Below are 16,426 nucleotides of genomic sequence, written 5' to 3' on the forward strand. Positions count from 1 at the left end.
CTAAGGCGCTGCGTTCAGGTCGCAGTCTCCATTGGAGGCGTGGGTTCAAATCCCACTTCTGACAGCTTTCTATCAACTGAGTTAGGTCCTTACATAAGTGGAGGACCACTTTTCACCTGCATGTGTTGTTGCAAAACAACCCTGTGGATTCCACACCTCCTTTTCAAATAGTTCCATCTTACACCTGGAATCTGTTGGATCTGGTGAGCTTAAAAAATCATGCGCAGGGTTCCATGGTGTAATGGCTAGCACTCTGGACTCTGAATCCAGTGATCCGAGTTCAAATCTCGGTGGGACCTGCTGTTAAAGATGTATTACGTTTATAGGACTCTGTCCTTTCTACGTAGTCAAGGTCAGCACTTGACAAAATCGGACTGTCCCAACATAAACCTTGGTAACACCTTGCTACATGTCGATCTCTTATAGATTCTAAATACATTCTGCAAGATATTTTCACCCGATGCATAGAACTTGCTTCAACTTCTTAACATTCACTATCGCTGACGTCTTTACCGGCTTTGGATTCAATGTACTCAGCTTTCGCAGTCAGAAAGGCCGAGCGGTCTAAGGCGCTGCGTTCAGGTCGCAGTTTCCATTGGAGGCGTGGGTTCAAATCCCACTTCTTACAGCTTTCTATCAACTGAGTTAGGTCCTGACATAAGTGGAGGACCACTTTTCACCTGCACGTGTTGTTGCCAACCTCAAACAACACTCTGTATTACAGACCTCCTTTTCAAATAGTGCGATCTTTCTTCAGGTATTTTGTCCTCTTATTCTTCAGTGGGTTTTGTTTTGAAGGGGTACCCGAGGCATAGGACTTGCTTCAACTTATTAACATTCACTATCGCTGACGTCTTTACCGGCTTTGGATTCAATGTACTCAGCTTTCGCAGTCAGAATGGCCGAGCGGTCTAAGGCGCTGCGTTCAGGTCGCAGTCTCCATTGGAGGCGTGGGTTCAAATCCCACTTCTGACAGCTTTCTATCAACTGAGTTAGGTCCTTACATAAGTGGAGGACCACTTTTCACCTGCATGTGTTGTTGCAAAACAACCCTGTGGATTCCACACCTCCTTTTCAAATAGTTCCATCTTACACCTGGAATCTGTTGGATCTGGTGAGCTTAAAAAATCAAGCGCAGGGTTCCATGGTGTAATGGCTAGCACTCTGGACTCTGAATCCAGTGATCCGAGTTCAAATCTCGGTGGGACCTGCTGTTAAAGATGTATTACATTTATAGGACTCTGTCCTTTCTACGTAGTCAAGGTCAGCACTTGACAAAATCGGACTGTCCCAACATAAACCTTGGTAACACCTTGCTACATGTCGATCTCTTATAGATTCTAAATACATTCTGCAAGATATTTTCACCCGATGCATAGAACTTGCTTCAACTTATTAACATTCACTATCGCTGACGTCTTTACCGGCTTTGGATTCAATGTACTCAGCTTTCGCAGTCAGAATGGCCGAGCGGTCTAAGGCGCTGCGTTCAGGTCGCAGTCTCCATTGGAGGCGTGGGTTCAAATCCCACTTCTGACAGCTTTCTATCAACTGAGTTAGGTCCTGACATAAGTGGAGGACCACTTTTCACCTGCACGTGTTGTTGCCAACCTCAAACAACACTTCTGTATTACAGACCTCCTTTTCAAATAGTGCTATCTTTCTTCAGGTATTTTGTTCCCCTATTCTTCAGTGGGTTTTGTTTTGAAGGGGTACCTGAGGCATAGAACTTGCTTCAACTTATTAACATTCACTATCGCTGACATATTTACCGGCTTTGGATTCAATGTACTCAGCTTTCGCAGTCAGAATGGCCGAGCGGTCTAAGGCGCTGCGTTAAGGTCGCAGTCTCCATTGGAGGCGTGGGTTCAAATCCCACTTCTGACAGCTTTCTATCAACTGAGTTAGGTCCTGACATAAGTGGAGGACCACTTTTCACCTGCACGTGTTGTTGCCAACCTCAAACAACTTTATGTATTACAGACCTCCTTTTCAAATAGTGCGATCTTTCTTCAGGTATTTTGTCCTCTTATTCTTCAGTGGGTTTTGTTTTGAAGGGGTACCCGAGGCATAGGACTTGCTTCAACTTATTAACATTCACTATCGCTGACGTCTTTACCGGCTTTGGATTCAATGTACTCAGCTTTCGCAGTCAGAATGGCCGAGCGGTCTAAGGCGCTGCGTTCAGGTCGCAGTCTCCATTGGAGGCGTGGGTTCAAATCCCACTTCTGACAGCTTTCTATCAACTGAGTTAGGTCCTGACATAAGTGGAGGACCACTTTTCACCTGCACGTGTTGTTGCCAACCTCAAACAACTTTATGTATTACAGACCTCCTTTTCAAATAGTGCTATCTTTCTTCAGGTATTTTGTCCCCCTATTCTTCAGTGGGTTTTGTTTTGAAGGGGTACCCGAGGCATAGGACTTGCTTCAACTTATTAACATTCACTATCGCTGCCGTCTTTACAGGCTTTGGATTCAATGTACTCAGCTTTCGCAGTCAGAATGGCCGAGCGGTCTAAGGCGCTGCGTTCAGGTCGCAGTCTCCATTGGAGGCGTGGGTTCAAATCCCACTTCTGACAGCTTTCTATCAACTGAGTTAGGTCCTTACATAAGTGGAGGACCACTTTTCACCTGCATGTGTTGTTGCAAAACAACCCTGTGGATTCCACACCTCCTTTTCAAATAGTTCCATCTTACACCTGGAATCTGTTGGATCTGGTGAGCTTAAAAAATCATGCGCAGGGTTCCATGGTGTAATGGCTAGCACTCTGGACTCTGAATCCAGTGATCCGAGTTCAAATCTCGGTGGGACCTGCTGTTAAAGATGTATTACGTTTATAGGACTCTGTCCTTTCTACGTAGTCAAGGTCAGCACTTGACAAAATCGGACTGTCCCAACATAAACCTTGGTAACACCTTGCTACATGTCGATCTCTTATAGATTCTAAATACATTCTGCAAGATATTTTCACCCGAGGCATAGGACTTGCTTCAACTTCTTAACATTCACTATCGCTGACAGTCTTTACCGGCTTTGGATTCAATGTACTCAGCTTTCGCAGTCAGAAATGGCCGAGCGGTCTAAGGCGCTGCGTTAAGGTCGCAGTCTCCATTGGAGGCGTGGGTTCAAATCCCACTTCTGACAGCTTTCTATCAACTGAGTTAGGTCCTGACATAAGTGGAGGACCACTTTTCACCTGCACGTGTTGTTGCCAACCTCAAACAACTTATGTATTACAGACCTCCTTTTCAAATAGTGCTATCTTTCTTCAGGTATTTTGTCCCTCTTATTCTTCAGTGGGTTTAGTTTTGAAGGGGTACCTGAGGCATAGGACTTGCTTCAACTTATTAACATTCACTATCGCTGACGTCTTTACCGGCTTTGGATTCAATGTACTCAGCTTTCGCAGTCAGAATGGCCGAGCGGTCTAAGGCGCTGCGTTCAGGTCGCAGTCTCCATTGGAGGCGTGGGTTCAAATCCCACTTCTGACAGCTTTCTATCAACTGACTTAGGTCCTTACATAAGTGGAGGACCACTTTTCACCTGCATGTGTTGTTGCAAAACAACCCTGTGGATTCCACACCTCCTTTTCAAATAGTTCCATCTTACACCTGAAATCTGTTGGATCTGGTGAGCTTAAAAAATCATGCGCAGGGTTCCATGGTGTAATGGATAGCACTCTGGACTCTGAATCCAGTGATCCGAGTTCAAATCTCGGTGGGACCTGCTGTTAAAGATGTATTACATTTATAGGACCCTGTCCTTTCTACGTAGTCAAGGTCAGCACTTGACAAAATCGGACTGTCCCAACATAAACCTTGGTAACACCTTGCTACATGTCGATCTCTTATAGATTCTAAATACATTCTGCAAGATATTTTCACCCGAGGCATAGGACTTGCTTCAACTTATTAACATTCACTATCGCTGCCGTCTTTACCGGCTTTGGATTCAATGTACTCAGCTTTCGCAGTCAGAATGGCCGAGCGGTCTAAGGCGCTGCGTTCAGGTCGCAGTCTCCATTGGAGGCGTGGGTTCAAATCCCACTTCTGACAGCTTTCTATCAACTGAGTTAGGTCCTGACATAAGTGGAGGACCACTTTTCACCTGCACGTGTTGTTGCCAACCTCAAACAACACTCTGTATTACAGACCTCCTTTTCAAATAGTGCGATCTTTCTTCAGGTATTTTGTCCCCCTATTCTTCAGTGGGTTTTGTTTTGAAGGGGTACCTGAGGCATAGGACTTGCTTCAACTTATTAACATTCACTATCGCTGCCGTCTTTACCGGCTTTGGATTCAATGTACTCAGCTTTCGCAGTCAGAATGGCCGAGCGGTCTAAGGCGCTGCGTTCAGGTCGCAGTCTCCATTGGAGGCGTGGGTTCAAATCCCACTTCTGACAGCTTTCTATCAACTGAGTTAGGTCCTTACATAAGTGGAGGACCACTTTTCACCTGCATGTGTTGTTGCAAAACAACCCTGTGGATTCCACACCTCCTTTTCAAATAGTTCCATCTTACACCTGGAATCTGTTGGATCTGGTGAGCTTAAAAAATCGGACTGTCCCAACATAAACCTTGGAAACACCTTGCTACAAGTCGATCTCTTATAGATTCTAAATACATTCTGCAAGATATTTTCACCCGATGCATAGAACTTGCTTCAACTTATTAACATTCACTATCGCTGACGTCTTTACCGGCTTTGGATTCAATGTACTCAGCTTTCGCAGTCAGAATGGCCGAGCGGTCTAAGGCGCTGCGTTCAGGTCGCAGTCTCCATTGGAGACCTTGCTACAAGTCGATCTCTTATAGATTCTAAATACATTCTGCAAGATATTTTCACCCGATGCATAGAATTTGCTTCAACTTATTAACATTCACTATCGCTGACGTCTTTACCGGCTTTGGATTCAATGTACTCAGCTTTCGCAGTCAGAATGGCCGAGCGGTCTAAGGCGCTGCGTTCAGGTCGCAGTCTCCATTGGAGGCGTGGGTTCAAATCCCATTTCTGACAGCTTTCTATCAACTGAGTTAGGTCCTGACATAAGTGGAGGACCACTTTTCACCTGCACGTGTTGTTGCCAACCTCAAACAACACTCTGTATTACAGACCTCCTTTTCAAATAGTGCGATCTTTCTTCAGGTATTTTGTCCTCTTATTCTTCAGTGGGTTTTGTTTTGAAGGGGTACCCGAGGCATAGGACTTGCTTCAACTTATTAACATTCACTATCGCTGACGTCTTTACCGGCTTTGGATTCAATGTACTCAGCTTTCGCAGTCAGAATGGCCGAGCGGTCTAAGGCGCTGCGTTCAGGTCGCAGTCTCCATTGGAGGCGTGGGTTCAAATCCCACTTCTGACAGCTTTCTATCAACTGAGTTAGGTCCTTACATAAGTGGAGGACCACTTTTCACCTGCATGTGTTGTTGCAAAACAACCCTGTGGATTCCACACCTCCTTTTCAAATAGTTCCATCTTACACCTGGAATCTGTTGGATCTGGTGAGCTTAAAAAATCATGCGCAGGGTTCCATGGTGTAATGGCTAGCACTCTGGACTCTGAATCCAGTGATCCGAGTTCAAATCTCGGTGGGACCTGCTGTTAAAGATGTATTACATTTATAGGACTCTGTCCTTTCTACGTAGTCAAGGTCAGCACTTGACAAAATCGGACTGTCCCAACATAAACCTTGGTAACACCTTGCTACATGTCGATCTCTTATAGATTCTAAATACATTCTGCAAGATATTTTCACCCGATGCATAGAACTTGCTTCAACTTCTTAACATTCACTATCGCTGACGTCTTTACCGGCTTTGGATTCAATGTACTCAGCTTTCGCAGTCAGAAAGGCCGAGCGGTCTAAGGCGCTGCGTTCAGGTCGCAGTTTCCATTGGAGGCGTGGGTTCAAATCCCACTTCTTACAGCTTTATATCAACTGAGTTAGGTCCTGACATAAGTGGAGGACCACTTTTCACCTGCACGTGTTGTTGCCAACCTCAAACAACACTCTGTATTACAGACCTCCTTTTCAAATAGTGCGATCTTTCTTCAGGTATTTTGTCCTCTTATTCTTCAGTGGGTTTTGTTTTGAAGGGGTACCCGAGGCATAGGACTTGCTTCAACTTATTAACATTCACTATCGCTGACGTCTTTACCGGCTTTGGATTCAATGTACTCAGCTTTCGCAGTCACAATGGCCGAGCGGTCTAAGGCGCTGCGTTCAGGTCGCAGTCTCCATTGGAGGCGTGGGTTCAAATCCCACTTCTGACAGCTTTCTATCAACTGAGTTAGGTCCTTACATAAGTGGAGGACCACTTTTCACCTGCATGTGTTGTTGCAAAACAACCCTGTGGATTCCACACCTCCTTTTCAAATAGTTCCATCTTACATCTGAAATCTGTTGGATCTGGTGAGCTTAAAAAATCATGCGCAGGGTTCCATGGTGTAATGGATAGCACTCTGGACTCTGAATCCAGTGATCCGAGTTCAAATCTCGGTGGGACCTGCTGTTAAAGATGTATTACATTTATAGGACTCTGTCCTTTCTACGTAGTCAAGGTCAGCACTTGACAAAATCGGACTGTCCCAACATAAACCTTGGTAACACCTTGCTACATGTCGATCTCTTATAGATTCTAAATACATTCTGCAAGATATTTTCACCCGATGCATAGAACTTGCTTCAACTTCTTAACATTCACTATCGCTGACGTCTTTACCGGCTTTGGATTCAATGTACTCAGCTTTCGCAGTCAGAAAGGCCGAGCGGTCTAAGGCGCTGCGTTCAGGTCGCAGTTTCCATTGGAGGCGTGGGTTCAAATCCCACTTCTGACAGCTTTCTATCAACTGAGTTAGGTCCTGACATAAGTGGAGGACCACTTTTCACCTGCACGTGTTGTTGCCAACCTCAAACAACACTCTGTATTACAGACCTCCTTTTCAAATAGTGCGATCTTTCTTCAGGTATTTTGTCCTCTTATTCTTCAGTGGGTTTTGTTTTGAAGGGGTACCCGAGGCATAGGACTTGCTTCAACTTATTAACATTCACTATCGCTGACGTCTTTACCGGCTTTGGATTCAATGTACTCAGCTTTCGCAGTCAGAATGGCCGAGCGGTCTAAGGCGCTGCGTTCAGGTCGCAGTCTCCATTGGAGGCGTGGGTTCAAATCCCACTTCTGACAGCTTTCTATCAACTGAGTTAGGTCCTTACATAAGTGGAGGACCACTTTTCACCTGCATGTGTTGTTGCAAAACAACCCTGTGGATTCCACACCTCCTTTTCAAATAGTTCCATCTTACACCTGGAATCTGTTGGATCTGGTGAGCTTAAAAAATCATGCGCAGGGTTCCATGGTGTAATGGCTAGCACTCTGGACTCTGAATCCAGTGATCCGAGTTCAAATCTCGGTGGGACCTGCTGTTAAAGATGTATTACGTTTATAGGACTCTGTCCTTTCTACGTAGTCAAGGTCAGCACTTGACAAAATCGGACTGTCCCAACATAAACCTTGGTAACACCTTGCTACATGTCGATCTCTTATAGATTCTAAATACATTCTGCAAGATATTTTCACCCGATGCATAGAACTTGCTTCAACTTCTTAACATTCACTATCGCTGACGTCTTTACCGGCTTTGGATTCAATGTACTCAGCTTTCGCAGTCAGAAAGGCCGAGCGGTCTAAGGCGCTGCGTTCAGGTCGCAGTTTCCATTGGAGGCGTGGGTTCAAATCCCACTTCTTACAGCTTTATATCAACTGAGTTAGGTCCTGACATAAGTGGAGGACCACTTTTCACCTGCACGTGTTGTTGCCAACCTCAAACAACACTCTGTATTACAGACCTCCTTTTCAAATAGTGCGATCTTTCTTCAGGTATTTTGTCCTCTTATTCTTCAGTGGGTTTTGTTTTGAAGGGGTACCCGAGGCATAGGACTTGCTTCAACTTATTAACATTCACTATCGCTGACGTCTTTACCGGCTTTGGATTCAATGTACTCAGCTTTCGCAGTCAGAATGGCCGAGCGGTCTAAGGCGCTGCGTTCAGGTCGCAGTCTCCATTGGAGGCGTGGGTTCAAATCCCACTTCTGACAGCTTTCTATCAACTGAGTTAGGTCCTTACATAAGTGGAGGACCACTTTTCACCTGCATGTGTTGTTGCAAAACAACCCTGTGGATTCCGCACCTCCTTTTCAAATAGTTCCATCTTACACCTGGAATCTGTTGGATCTGGTGAGCTTAAAAAAATCATGCGCAGGGTTCCATGGTGTAATGGCTAGCACTCTGGACTCTGAATCCAATGATCCGAGTTCAAATCTTGGTGGGACCTGCTGTTAAAGATGTATTACATTTATAGGACTCTGTCCTTTCTACGTAGTCAAGGTCAGCACTTGACAAAATCGGACTGTCCCAACATAAACCTTGGTAACACCTTGCTACATGTCGATCTCTTATAGATTCTAAATACATTCTGCAAGATATTTTCACCCGATGCATAGAACTTGCTTCAACTTATTAACATTCACTATCGCTGACGTCTTTACCGGCTTTGGATTCAATGTACTCAGCTTTCGCAGTCAGAAAGGCCGAGCGGTCTAAGGCGCTGCGTTCAGGTCGCAGTCTCCATTGGAGGCGTGGGTTCAAATCCCACTTCTGACAGCTTTCTATCAACTGAGTTAGGTCCTGACATAAGTGGAGGACCACTTTTCACCTGCACGTGTTGTTGCCAACCTCAAACAACTTATGTATTACAGACCTCCTTTTCAAATAGTGCTATCTTTCTTCAGGTATTTTGTCCCTCTATTCTTCAGTGGGTTTTAGTTTTGAAGGGGTACCTGAGGCATAGGACTTGCTTCAACTTATTAACATTCACTATCGCTGCCGTCTTTACCGGCTTTGGATTCAATGTACTCAGCTTTCGCAGTCAGAATGGCCGAGCGGTCTAAGGCGCTGCGTTCAGGTCGCAGTCTCCATTGGAGGCGTGGGTTCAAATCCCACTTCTGACAGCTTTCTATCAACTGAGTTAGGTCCTTACATAAGTGGAGGACCACTTTTCACCTGCATGTGTTGTTGCAAAACAACCCTGTGGATTCCACACCTCCTTTTCAAATAGTTCCATCTTACACCTGGAATCTGTTGGATCTGGTGAGCTTAAAAAATCATGCGCAGGGTTCCATGGTGTAATGGCTAGCACTCTGGACTCTGAATCCAGTGATCTGAGTTCAAATCTCGGTGGGACCTGCTGTTAAAGATGTATTACATTTATAGGACTCTGTCCTTTCTTTGTAGTCAAGGTCAGCACTTGACAAAATCGGACTGTCCCAACATAAACCTTGGAAACACCTTGCTACATGTCGATCTCTTATAGATTCTAAATACATTCTGCAAGATATTTTCACCCGATGCATAGAACTTGCTTCAACTTATTAACATTCACTATCGCTGACGTCTTTACCGGCTTTGGATTCAATGTACTCAGCTTTTGCAGTCAGAAAGGCCGAGCGGTCTAAGGCCCTGCGTTCAGGTCGCAGTTTCCATTGGAGGCGTGGGTTCAAATCCCACTTCTTACAGCTTTATATCAACTGAGTTAGGTCCTGACATAAGTGGAGGACCACTTTTCACCTGCACGTGTTGTTGCCAACCTCAAACAACACTCTGTATTACAGACCTCCTTTTCAAATAGTGCGATCTTTCTTCAGGTATTTTGTCCTCTTATTCTTCAGTGGGTTTTGTTTTGAAGGGGTACCCGAGGCATAGGACTTGCTTCAACTTATTAACATTCACTATCGCTGACGTCTTTACCGGCTTTGGATTCAATGTACTCAGCTTTCGCAGTCAGAAAGGCCGAGCGGTCTAAGGCGCTGCGTTCAGGTCGCAGTTTCCATTGGAGGCGTGGGTTCAAATCCCACTTCTGACAGCTTTCTATCAACTGAGTTAGGTCCTGACATAAGTGGAGGACCACTTTTCACCTGCACGTGTTGTTGCCAACCTCAAACAACACTCTGTATTACAGACCTCCTTTTCAAATAGTGCGATCTTTCTTCAGGTATTTTGTCCTCTTATTCTTCAGTGGGTTTTGTTTTGAAGGGGTACCCGAGGCATAGGACTTGCTTCAACTTATTAACATTCACTATCGCTGACGTCTTTACCGGCTTTGGATTCAATGTACTCAGCTTTCTCAGTCAGAAAGGCCGAGCGGTCTAAGGCGCTGCGTTCAGGTCGCAGTTTCCATTGGAGGCGTGGGTTCAAATCCCACTTCTTACAGCTTTATATCAACTGAGTTAGGTCCTGACATAAGTGGAGGACCACTTTTCACCTGCATGTGTTGTTGCAAAACAACCCTGTGGATTCCACACCTCCTTTTCAAATAGTTCCATCTTACACCTGGAATCTGTTGGATCTGGTGAGCTTAAAAAAATCATGCGCAGGGTTCCATGGTGTAATGGTTAGCACTCTGGACTCTGAATCCAATGATCCGAGTTCAAATCTTGGTGGGACCTGCTGTTAAAGATGTATTACATTTATAGGACTCTGTCCTTTCTACGTAGTCAAGGTCAGCACTTGACAAATTCGGACTGTCCCAACATAAACCTTGGAAACACCTTGCTACATGTCGATCTCTTATAGATTCTAAATATATTCTGCAAGATATTTTCACCCGATGCATAGAACTTGCTTCAACTTCTTAACATTCACTATCGCTGACGTCTTTACCGGCTTTGGATTCAATGTACTCAGCTTTCGCAGTCAGAAAGGCCGAGCGGTCTAAGGCGCTGCGTTCAGGTCGCAGTTTCCATTGGAGGCGTGGGTTCAAATCCCACTTCTTACAGCTTTATATCAACTGAGTTAGGTCCTGACATAAGTGGAGGACCACTTTTCACCTGCACGTGTTGTTGCCAACCTCAAACAACACTCTGTATTACAGACCTCCTTTTCAAATAGTGCGATCTTTCTTCAGGTATTTTGTCCTCTTATTCTTCAGTGGGTTTTGTTTTGAAGGGGTACCCGAGGCATAGGACTTGCTTCAACTTATTAACATTCACTATCGCTGACGTCTTTACCGGCTTTGGATTCAATGTACTCAGCTTTCGCAGTCAGAATGGCCGAGCGGTCTAAGGCGCTGCGTTCAAGCTGGGGAACAATAGTCCGTCAAAGAAGGGGAAGGAAGGGGAAGGAAGGGGAAGAAGAGAAGGGAGGAAAAAGGGAAAGAAGGAAAAAGAAAGGAGCAATGTGGGGTTTTATATCTATTTCTATTAGATAAATGCATTTCTAGCTGCCTAGACACAAATATAACACTTTTGATGTTTTTGGACATGCCGCGAATGGGACTCGAACCCTGGACTCCGGGAATGCGCAGGTGCGTGCGCATTCATCATAAGATGACGAATTTCCTCCTATTTTTCTACACATTATGTAGTTATGAGAATAGTTTCTTGTGGAATAACACCTACCTGCACTACCTCCCACTCCACAGGACTCATCACATGACATGAGTGGAGGATCTTTCCATTCCTGACCCTCATTAGGACATTTCTTCTACTGTACATCAGAGACAACCTCCCATATCAACTTGTAAATCACATACCATGTTTCTGTTATTGAATGTTGTCATCTACTTCATCATTATAATAATCACCATTATTATTCTTATTGATGTTGTTGTTGTTGTGCTGCTGCTGTCATTAAAAACACCCACTCATACATTGCTGTAAACCAGTTTTGTTTGTTTATAGAAATAAGAATTATAGAAACTTGAATTTAAACAGACCATGAAAGGTACAATAATATATCAACTCAGACTCAAGATAAAAACAGGGCATATGGAATTAAGTAACGCAGTAGTCCCCAGAGTTAAATACAAACATTTAAAAAAACTATTTACAATAAAACTGTTATTTACAAATATTAACTATTTACATCTTTTTCCTCATGTCCTCCAACCATTTGTCTTTCGATAAGGCTTCAGAGTGAGGGCAATACACCTTTCCACGGTACTGGCTGTGTCCAGTGGCAGCAGTGCGGAAATGGCCACACTTTTTGCAAGTGTTAGCGTTCACAGTTCGCCTATATGGCCTTTTAGGGGTGGGGCCAGCTTCCACTGTGCTGGTAGGCGCACTGGTTTGTGGATAGCTGCCCTGAACTACTGGCACAGGAAAGACTACCTGAACCAGTCCGGATGGTGTGAGGATGTGAGGTGTGACGATGGGTCCTGGTGCTGGTGCTGGTGGGGTGGCATATAACTGTCTCTTCACTGGTCCCTTTGGCCTTATGTTGACTGGGAGCTGACCAGATCCCATCTGCCTCTGTTTGGCCTGACCTGCTGTACTCTGCGGCAGCCGGTACTGATGTTCCTGTCGTGCCGGCGTGGGTGCAGCAGGGAGCACTCTTGCCTCCTGAAGAGGCTCATGGGATTCTGGGAGGGCTGGAGGCAATGCAGTGCCCTGGAGCAGCACAGAGAGCTCCTGGTTTTTCTGGCGGATATTATGCCACCGGATGAGCGTGTTCTGATTCACCTCCACCAGCTGAATTTCAGATCCCTGCATCACCCGGCAGTTGCCAACAACAAGCTGCCTTACCTTACGGTAGTCCCTCAAAATTAAGGACCACCGGGAATCAGCCCTCTTACCCTTCTTTGCCGGGCTTTGATGAATGTAGCACAAGCGAATGAAAATGTTTTCCACCAACCGACAGCAGTCAGGCCACTGGGCAGGTGAGCTACTCGCACCTAACATGCAGCGGGTGGTACTCTCCACACCAGGTGGTTTTGAGGGCGTCTTTGGCGTTCTGAACCGTCCACTCAAAAGTCTCTCCTGATGTCGTGCTGCATAAACCACCCGCTGCTTGTCACCTGCATCCAGCTTGTCCCAAAGTGACACTATAGCACTCGCCTGTTGGTTGCTGAGACAAAGTGAGGTCTGATGCCGAAGCTCCACCAAATACTCAGCAAGTCTGTCCACGTGCTGGTATCCGGGGAGATTTTGGTCATCAACAGCCTGTAAAAAAGATGTAACAGTTTAGAAGATGTAAAACTTTCACTCACAATACTTTGTTTGTGTATTGATAAAATATGTTAACATATGTTATCAAAAATAGTGAAGAAGCATGCTCATATCTACATACATATTCGAAAACGAACACAGTTAGACGTACCATGTCTTCATCTTCAGCGTGAATATCATCTTGATCTTCAGAGGATGAACTAGAGGCTAGAGTGCAAAGAGCCACGGAGGATGAGCCAGGTGCCAGGGTGGATGTGCCAGGTGCGAGGGATGTACCAGGAGCCAGGTTTGATGTGCCAGGAACCACCGAGGATGTGCCAGGTGCCAGGGTGGAAGTACCAGGAGCCAGGGTGGATGTGCCAGGAGCCAGGGAAAGAAGAGCTGATGAAATGGCGGAGGGATCAGGAGTCTGAGAGGCTGAAGCCTGAAGAACCTCCAGGTTCAACACTGTGGGATCTTCTGTTATATCAGCAAAGCCCTCATCATCCTCCATGTTGTCCTCCACGTCATGCTGTTCAATTAGTTTTGCAGCTTCCTCTGAATCAGGGTGCATATCCTGCAGGGCCTGACCAGTCTGCCGGAACAGATACTGCATCCCTATGAGCTCTCCTGAAACAACAGAAGCAAATTGGATTGTTTACAAAAGTTGATACAGCTAATCAAGGGTTTAAAAACGGAGGTAAATTACCAATGTAATCACAAATGCTCACCAGTGTACCGTGAGGGTGGACAGAACTCTGGTACCACCTTCCTGCCAAACAGCTTCTCATAATTATTGTTGACAGAGTGAAGCAGGTCACCCGAGTAGCTGCGCAAAGAAGATGGTCCAGTGGACAGAGCAGCAACCCCACGGTCCTGGTTCCATCGATGAAGCCCTTCCAGGAGATATATCTGGAAGTTGAGACTGTTGGCACTGGTCCCTAAAAGTACACATTAAATACATAGTAAATATCAAACTATGAAATATTCTTGGATTTATACAGCATATAGACTTAAATGTCTGACAGACACAAACCTGGTATGAAGCGGTTGAGGTGTAGATGAAAAGACTCTAGTGATGTAGAGCCTCTGGCACATCTGTACACAGGTAACCGCACACCTCCCTTTGTGAGCTCCCCTGTTTTGGTGTATAGAGCAACACCTGGTGGGTCCTGGATGCATTTGACGTGCTTTCTCTGGACACGCCAGATGTGCTCCATCCTCTCGCTGTCAAACAGGGGAACACCAAGGGAGTCGTTACCTCTGCTGCCCATCAGCATCCCCAGCAGCTCCTCCAGCAGGTGAATGGTGCGCTCCTCACCACGGGTCCTCCTCCGACAGTGGAGAGCCATCTCCTCCCTGGACAGTTGTTTGCTGATGTCGCCATCAGTAAGGGAGGGCAGACCCTGGGACCGAAGCTGCTGCCTTTTGGCTTCGCGCAACATAGCTAAATCAGCTGCATCCCACTCAAATATGCTCGCTGAAAGGCGTGACATAAATACTGGGTACAGCTGATGAGCATCTGTTGTGCATCCCAGGGCAAGTCTGCGCATGAAGTGCCAGATATCCAGCCTGATAATAATGTCTGGCCAGCCGCTGAATCTGGCCTTCAGCTTGGTCTCTCCTGCCTCTGTGCAGCAGCCACAGTCCACATATAAGGCAACAGGGGGATCCACACCAGCCTGCTGGTACCTCTTCACCAGGTCCGCTGCCATCAAGTCCAGGCCAGCTCCCTCCTGAGCGGTCAGCACACTGATGAGTACCTGACCGTACTCATTACCCACAGAGGTTAGCCAGTGCGCCGTCCCTTTGGCTGTTCCAGCAAGCTTCTTGGTGATCTGAAGCACACACAATTTAGAGGACCTCTGTGAACATGATTCAGAAATACAGGCAGTAGTTAATAATATATGTATAAGACTATACAACCAGCTGTGCTCCTAGGAAAACTACATGCAACCCCACTATGGACTGTCACTTTAACACTTCTCAACGGTGCAATATTCACTGTACTATATTTCTATATACTTCTTTATATCCCTCACCCAAGTACTGCATGCTACTTATTTGATGTCTTTCTGCTGCTGTAACATTGCAAATTTCCCCATTGCGGGACTAATAAATTACTTCTTAATCTTAATATAATTGGCAGATTTTAAAGAAAAAGATTATTTAACCTTTCTGGTGGAATCCATCTTGAGGATAGTGCCATATGTGGATGTAATCCTGGCCTTGATGTCTTCCAGCCTCGTCAAAATGTCCTGGCTGTAAACTGACAGGAGCCACTTACAGCTCGGCACCACAGCAGGCTCTGGAGGCTCAGGGAACGACAGGGGCAGCAGTGCAGGTCGCTTGAGGAAGTCCACACACTCTGTGGTGTACTTCGCTGCACGATGCAACCACTCCTCTGCGTGGTTCTCCTTCAGCTGCTTTAAAAGTCGTGTTGGGCTGTTACCCAGGCCTCTCTCCCGCAGAAATCGGATCACCCGGATGTCACACGCAAACCTTGATCATAGACAGATATATCAGTAAGTGTATTTTACATACTGCATTTCTACGTGAAAAGGCAAGAGAGTAAAGAGACGTTACTCACTTTTGTGTGAGGAGGACCCGAAATTGTGACTTGCGTGCCAAGTCCAGTTGGGTCAGGACAGTCTGACTCCAGGACACGTGGCTGGATCTACATTTGGTGCAGGTTAGTGTCTCTGTCACCATATTGTACATCCTGTCCACGTCCAGGACTCGGCGTGCCCTCTTGTGCAGACCCGCTCCTGTTAGTTGGTGCCGTCCACAGGCAAGGTTGGGACAGACCACCTTCACCTTCCACAGCTTGTAGGGCATCCAGACCAGAAGCGGATGGGCAAAAAAGCGGTCTGGAGCCGGAGCCTGATGGTAAAGGGGGCTAGGCTGTGGTGGAAAGTACCAGAGCCTCAGATTGTCTTGAAGCTCTAGTTTTCCTTTTGGCCCCATCTTGAACAGAGACTTCACAATCCATTTGTGGTCTTCAGGTGGCAAGCCTTCTGACCACAAACGGGGCAGCTCTGTCCTGGAGTCAGCAGTCTGTGCAATAACAAAACAATGCATCAACATATTTTATTATGATGAAAGACGCTGCTTATGCTCCGCAGTATGAAATTAAATGTTAAATTACTCACTAACACAGGGGCACACACTGCTGTGGTAGTGAGGCCAGGCACCGAAGCCTGAGTATGTGTCTGAGGGTCTGGAGCCTGTAAATACACAGCAAGGAATATACATTTACAACACAATCAAACCTTATTATTAGTACATGAAACAATATTATTGAGGTTTCAAATTTTATTTTAGATATGAATGGTTTTTAATACTGTAATAGTCTTGGGAAAACCTATATGTAAAATACTTACTAAGATAGCAATGCTGGCCGGAGAACTTGTGGGGTGGTTAGTGGCTTGGGTCTGTAAAGC

At 45.7% G+C, this 16,426-nt stretch overlaps 2 protein-coding genes and 34 non-coding genes across 36 annotated transcripts in view; 34 read left to right on the forward strand and 2 right to left on the reverse strand.

The window, feature by feature from the left end:
• trnal-cag overlaps positions 1-64 on the forward strand; it is an 83-nt gene extending 19 nt beyond the window's left edge. The window contains exon 1 of the tRNA in view: positions 1-64. This exon is cut by the window's left edge and continues 19 nt beyond it. This is a non-coding gene — a tRNA (tRNA-Leu).
• A 163-nt stretch (positions 65-227) lies between these two features.
• Positions 228-299, forward strand: trnaq-cug. Its single transcript has one exon. It is a non-coding gene; the product is annotated as a tRNA-Gln (tRNA).
• Positions 300-545: 246 nt separating this feature from the next.
• On the forward strand, positions 546-628 carry trnal-cag. Its single transcript has one exon. It is a non-coding gene; the product is annotated as a tRNA-Leu (tRNA).
• Positions 629-892: 264 nt separating this feature from the next.
• trnal-cag lies at positions 893-975 on the forward strand. The gene has a single exon. It is a non-coding gene; the product is annotated as a tRNA-Leu (tRNA).
• Positions 976-1,138: 163 nt separating this feature from the next.
• On the forward strand, positions 1,139-1,210 carry trnaq-cug. The gene has a single exon. It is a non-coding gene; the product is annotated as a tRNA-Gln (tRNA).
• A 246-nt stretch (positions 1,211-1,456) lies between these two features.
• Positions 1,457-1,539, forward strand: trnal-cag. The gene has a single exon. It is a non-coding gene; the product is annotated as a tRNA-Leu (tRNA).
• A 265-nt stretch (positions 1,540-1,804) lies between these two features.
• trnal-aag lies at positions 1,805-1,887 on the forward strand. The gene has a single exon. It is a non-coding gene; the product is annotated as a tRNA-Leu (tRNA).
• A 264-nt stretch (positions 1,888-2,151) lies between these two features.
• Positions 2,152-2,234, forward strand: trnal-cag. Its single transcript has one exon. It is a non-coding gene; the product is annotated as a tRNA-Leu (tRNA).
• Positions 2,235-2,498: 264 nt separating this feature from the next.
• On the forward strand, positions 2,499-2,581 carry trnal-cag. The gene has a single exon. It is a non-coding gene; the product is annotated as a tRNA-Leu (tRNA).
• Positions 2,582-2,744: 163 nt separating this feature from the next.
• On the forward strand, positions 2,745-2,816 carry trnaq-cug. The gene has a single exon. It is a non-coding gene; the product is annotated as a tRNA-Gln (tRNA).
• Positions 2,817-3,063: 247 nt separating this feature from the next.
• trnal-aag lies at positions 3,064-3,147 on the forward strand. Its single transcript has one exon. It is a non-coding gene; the product is annotated as a tRNA-Leu (tRNA).
• A 264-nt stretch (positions 3,148-3,411) lies between these two features.
• Positions 3,412-3,494, forward strand: trnal-cag. Its single transcript has one exon. It is a non-coding gene; the product is annotated as a tRNA-Leu (tRNA).
• A 163-nt stretch (positions 3,495-3,657) lies between these two features.
• Positions 3,658-3,729, forward strand: trnaq-cug. Its single transcript has one exon. It is a non-coding gene; the product is annotated as a tRNA-Gln (tRNA).
• A 246-nt stretch (positions 3,730-3,975) lies between these two features.
• trnal-cag lies at positions 3,976-4,058 on the forward strand. Its single transcript has one exon. It is a non-coding gene; the product is annotated as a tRNA-Leu (tRNA).
• Positions 4,059-4,322: 264 nt separating this feature from the next.
• trnal-cag lies at positions 4,323-4,405 on the forward strand. Its single transcript has one exon. It is a non-coding gene; the product is annotated as a tRNA-Leu (tRNA).
• A 531-nt stretch (positions 4,406-4,936) lies between these two features.
• Positions 4,937-5,019, forward strand: trnal-cag. Its single transcript has one exon. It is a non-coding gene; the product is annotated as a tRNA-Leu (tRNA).
• A 264-nt stretch (positions 5,020-5,283) lies between these two features.
• On the forward strand, positions 5,284-5,366 carry trnal-cag. Its single transcript has one exon. It is a non-coding gene; the product is annotated as a tRNA-Leu (tRNA).
• Positions 5,367-5,529: 163 nt separating this feature from the next.
• trnaq-cug lies at positions 5,530-5,601 on the forward strand. The gene has a single exon. It is a non-coding gene; the product is annotated as a tRNA-Gln (tRNA).
• A 246-nt stretch (positions 5,602-5,847) lies between these two features.
• On the forward strand, positions 5,848-5,930 carry trnal-cag. Its single transcript has one exon. It is a non-coding gene; the product is annotated as a tRNA-Leu (tRNA).
• A 264-nt stretch (positions 5,931-6,194) lies between these two features.
• trnal-cag lies at positions 6,195-6,277 on the forward strand. Its single transcript has one exon. It is a non-coding gene; the product is annotated as a tRNA-Leu (tRNA).
• A 163-nt stretch (positions 6,278-6,440) lies between these two features.
• On the forward strand, positions 6,441-6,512 carry trnaq-cug. The gene has a single exon. It is a non-coding gene; the product is annotated as a tRNA-Gln (tRNA).
• Positions 6,513-6,758: 246 nt separating this feature from the next.
• trnal-cag lies at positions 6,759-6,841 on the forward strand. Its single transcript has one exon. It is a non-coding gene; the product is annotated as a tRNA-Leu (tRNA).
• A 264-nt stretch (positions 6,842-7,105) lies between these two features.
• trnal-cag lies at positions 7,106-7,188 on the forward strand. The gene has a single exon. It is a non-coding gene; the product is annotated as a tRNA-Leu (tRNA).
• A 163-nt stretch (positions 7,189-7,351) lies between these two features.
• Positions 7,352-7,423, forward strand: trnaq-cug. The gene has a single exon. It is a non-coding gene; the product is annotated as a tRNA-Gln (tRNA).
• Positions 7,424-7,669: 246 nt separating this feature from the next.
• trnal-cag lies at positions 7,670-7,752 on the forward strand. The gene has a single exon. It is a non-coding gene; the product is annotated as a tRNA-Leu (tRNA).
• A 264-nt stretch (positions 7,753-8,016) lies between these two features.
• On the forward strand, positions 8,017-8,099 carry trnal-cag. Its single transcript has one exon. It is a non-coding gene; the product is annotated as a tRNA-Leu (tRNA).
• Positions 8,100-8,263: 164 nt separating this feature from the next.
• trnaq-cug lies at positions 8,264-8,335 on the forward strand. Its single transcript has one exon. It is a non-coding gene; the product is annotated as a tRNA-Gln (tRNA).
• Positions 8,336-8,581: 246 nt separating this feature from the next.
• Positions 8,582-8,664, forward strand: trnal-cag. Its single transcript has one exon. It is a non-coding gene; the product is annotated as a tRNA-Leu (tRNA).
• A 264-nt stretch (positions 8,665-8,928) lies between these two features.
• Positions 8,929-9,011, forward strand: trnal-cag. Its single transcript has one exon. It is a non-coding gene; the product is annotated as a tRNA-Leu (tRNA).
• Positions 9,012-9,174: 163 nt separating this feature from the next.
• trnaq-cug lies at positions 9,175-9,246 on the forward strand. Its single transcript has one exon. It is a non-coding gene; the product is annotated as a tRNA-Gln (tRNA).
• A 593-nt stretch (positions 9,247-9,839) lies between these two features.
• trnal-cag lies at positions 9,840-9,922 on the forward strand. The gene has a single exon. It is a non-coding gene; the product is annotated as a tRNA-Leu (tRNA).
• Positions 9,923-10,186: 264 nt separating this feature from the next.
• On the forward strand, positions 10,187-10,269 carry trnal-cag. Its single transcript has one exon. It is a non-coding gene; the product is annotated as a tRNA-Leu (tRNA).
• Positions 10,270-10,433: 164 nt separating this feature from the next.
• Positions 10,434-10,505, forward strand: trnaq-cug. The gene has a single exon. It is a non-coding gene; the product is annotated as a tRNA-Gln (tRNA).
• Positions 10,506-10,751: 246 nt separating this feature from the next.
• trnal-cag lies at positions 10,752-10,834 on the forward strand. The gene has a single exon. It is a non-coding gene; the product is annotated as a tRNA-Leu (tRNA).
• An 834-nt stretch (positions 10,835-11,668) lies between these two features.
• LOC117773013 lies at positions 11,669-12,644 on the reverse strand. Its single transcript, XM_034604680.1, has 2 exons — positions 11,809-12,644; positions 11,669-11,773 (listed from the first exon to the last, which is right to left on the reverse strand). The coding sequence occupies exon 1, from the start codon at positions 12,546-12,548 to the stop codon at positions 11,919-11,921; it is 630 nt and encodes a 209-aa protein (XP_034460571.1). The 5' UTR covers positions 12,549-12,644; the 3' UTR covers positions 11,669-11,773; positions 11,809-11,918.
• On the reverse strand, positions 12,548-16,415 carry LOC117773137. The gene is made up of 10 exons (XM_034604837.1): positions 16,367-16,415; positions 16,136-16,210; positions 15,574-16,040; positions 15,158-15,485; positions 14,020-14,821; positions 13,715-13,924; positions 13,316-13,613; positions 13,156-13,219; positions 12,632-12,998; positions 12,548-12,576 (listed from the first exon to the last, which is right to left on the reverse strand). The coding sequence occupies exons 3-10, from the start codon at positions 15,948-15,950 to the stop codon at positions 12,548-12,550; spliced, it is 2,475 nt and encodes an 824-aa protein (XP_034460728.1). The 5' UTR covers positions 15,951-16,040; positions 16,136-16,210; positions 16,367-16,415.
• Between the last annotated feature and the right edge of the window lie 11 nt (positions 16,416-16,426).

This window comes from Hippoglossus hippoglossus, chromosome 13 (assembly GCF_009819705.1).
Source record: "Hippoglossus hippoglossus isolate fHipHip1 chromosome 13, fHipHip1.pri, whole genome shotgun sequence".
Taxonomy (NCBI): domain Eukaryota; kingdom Metazoa; phylum Chordata; class Actinopteri; order Pleuronectiformes; family Pleuronectidae; genus Hippoglossus; species Hippoglossus hippoglossus.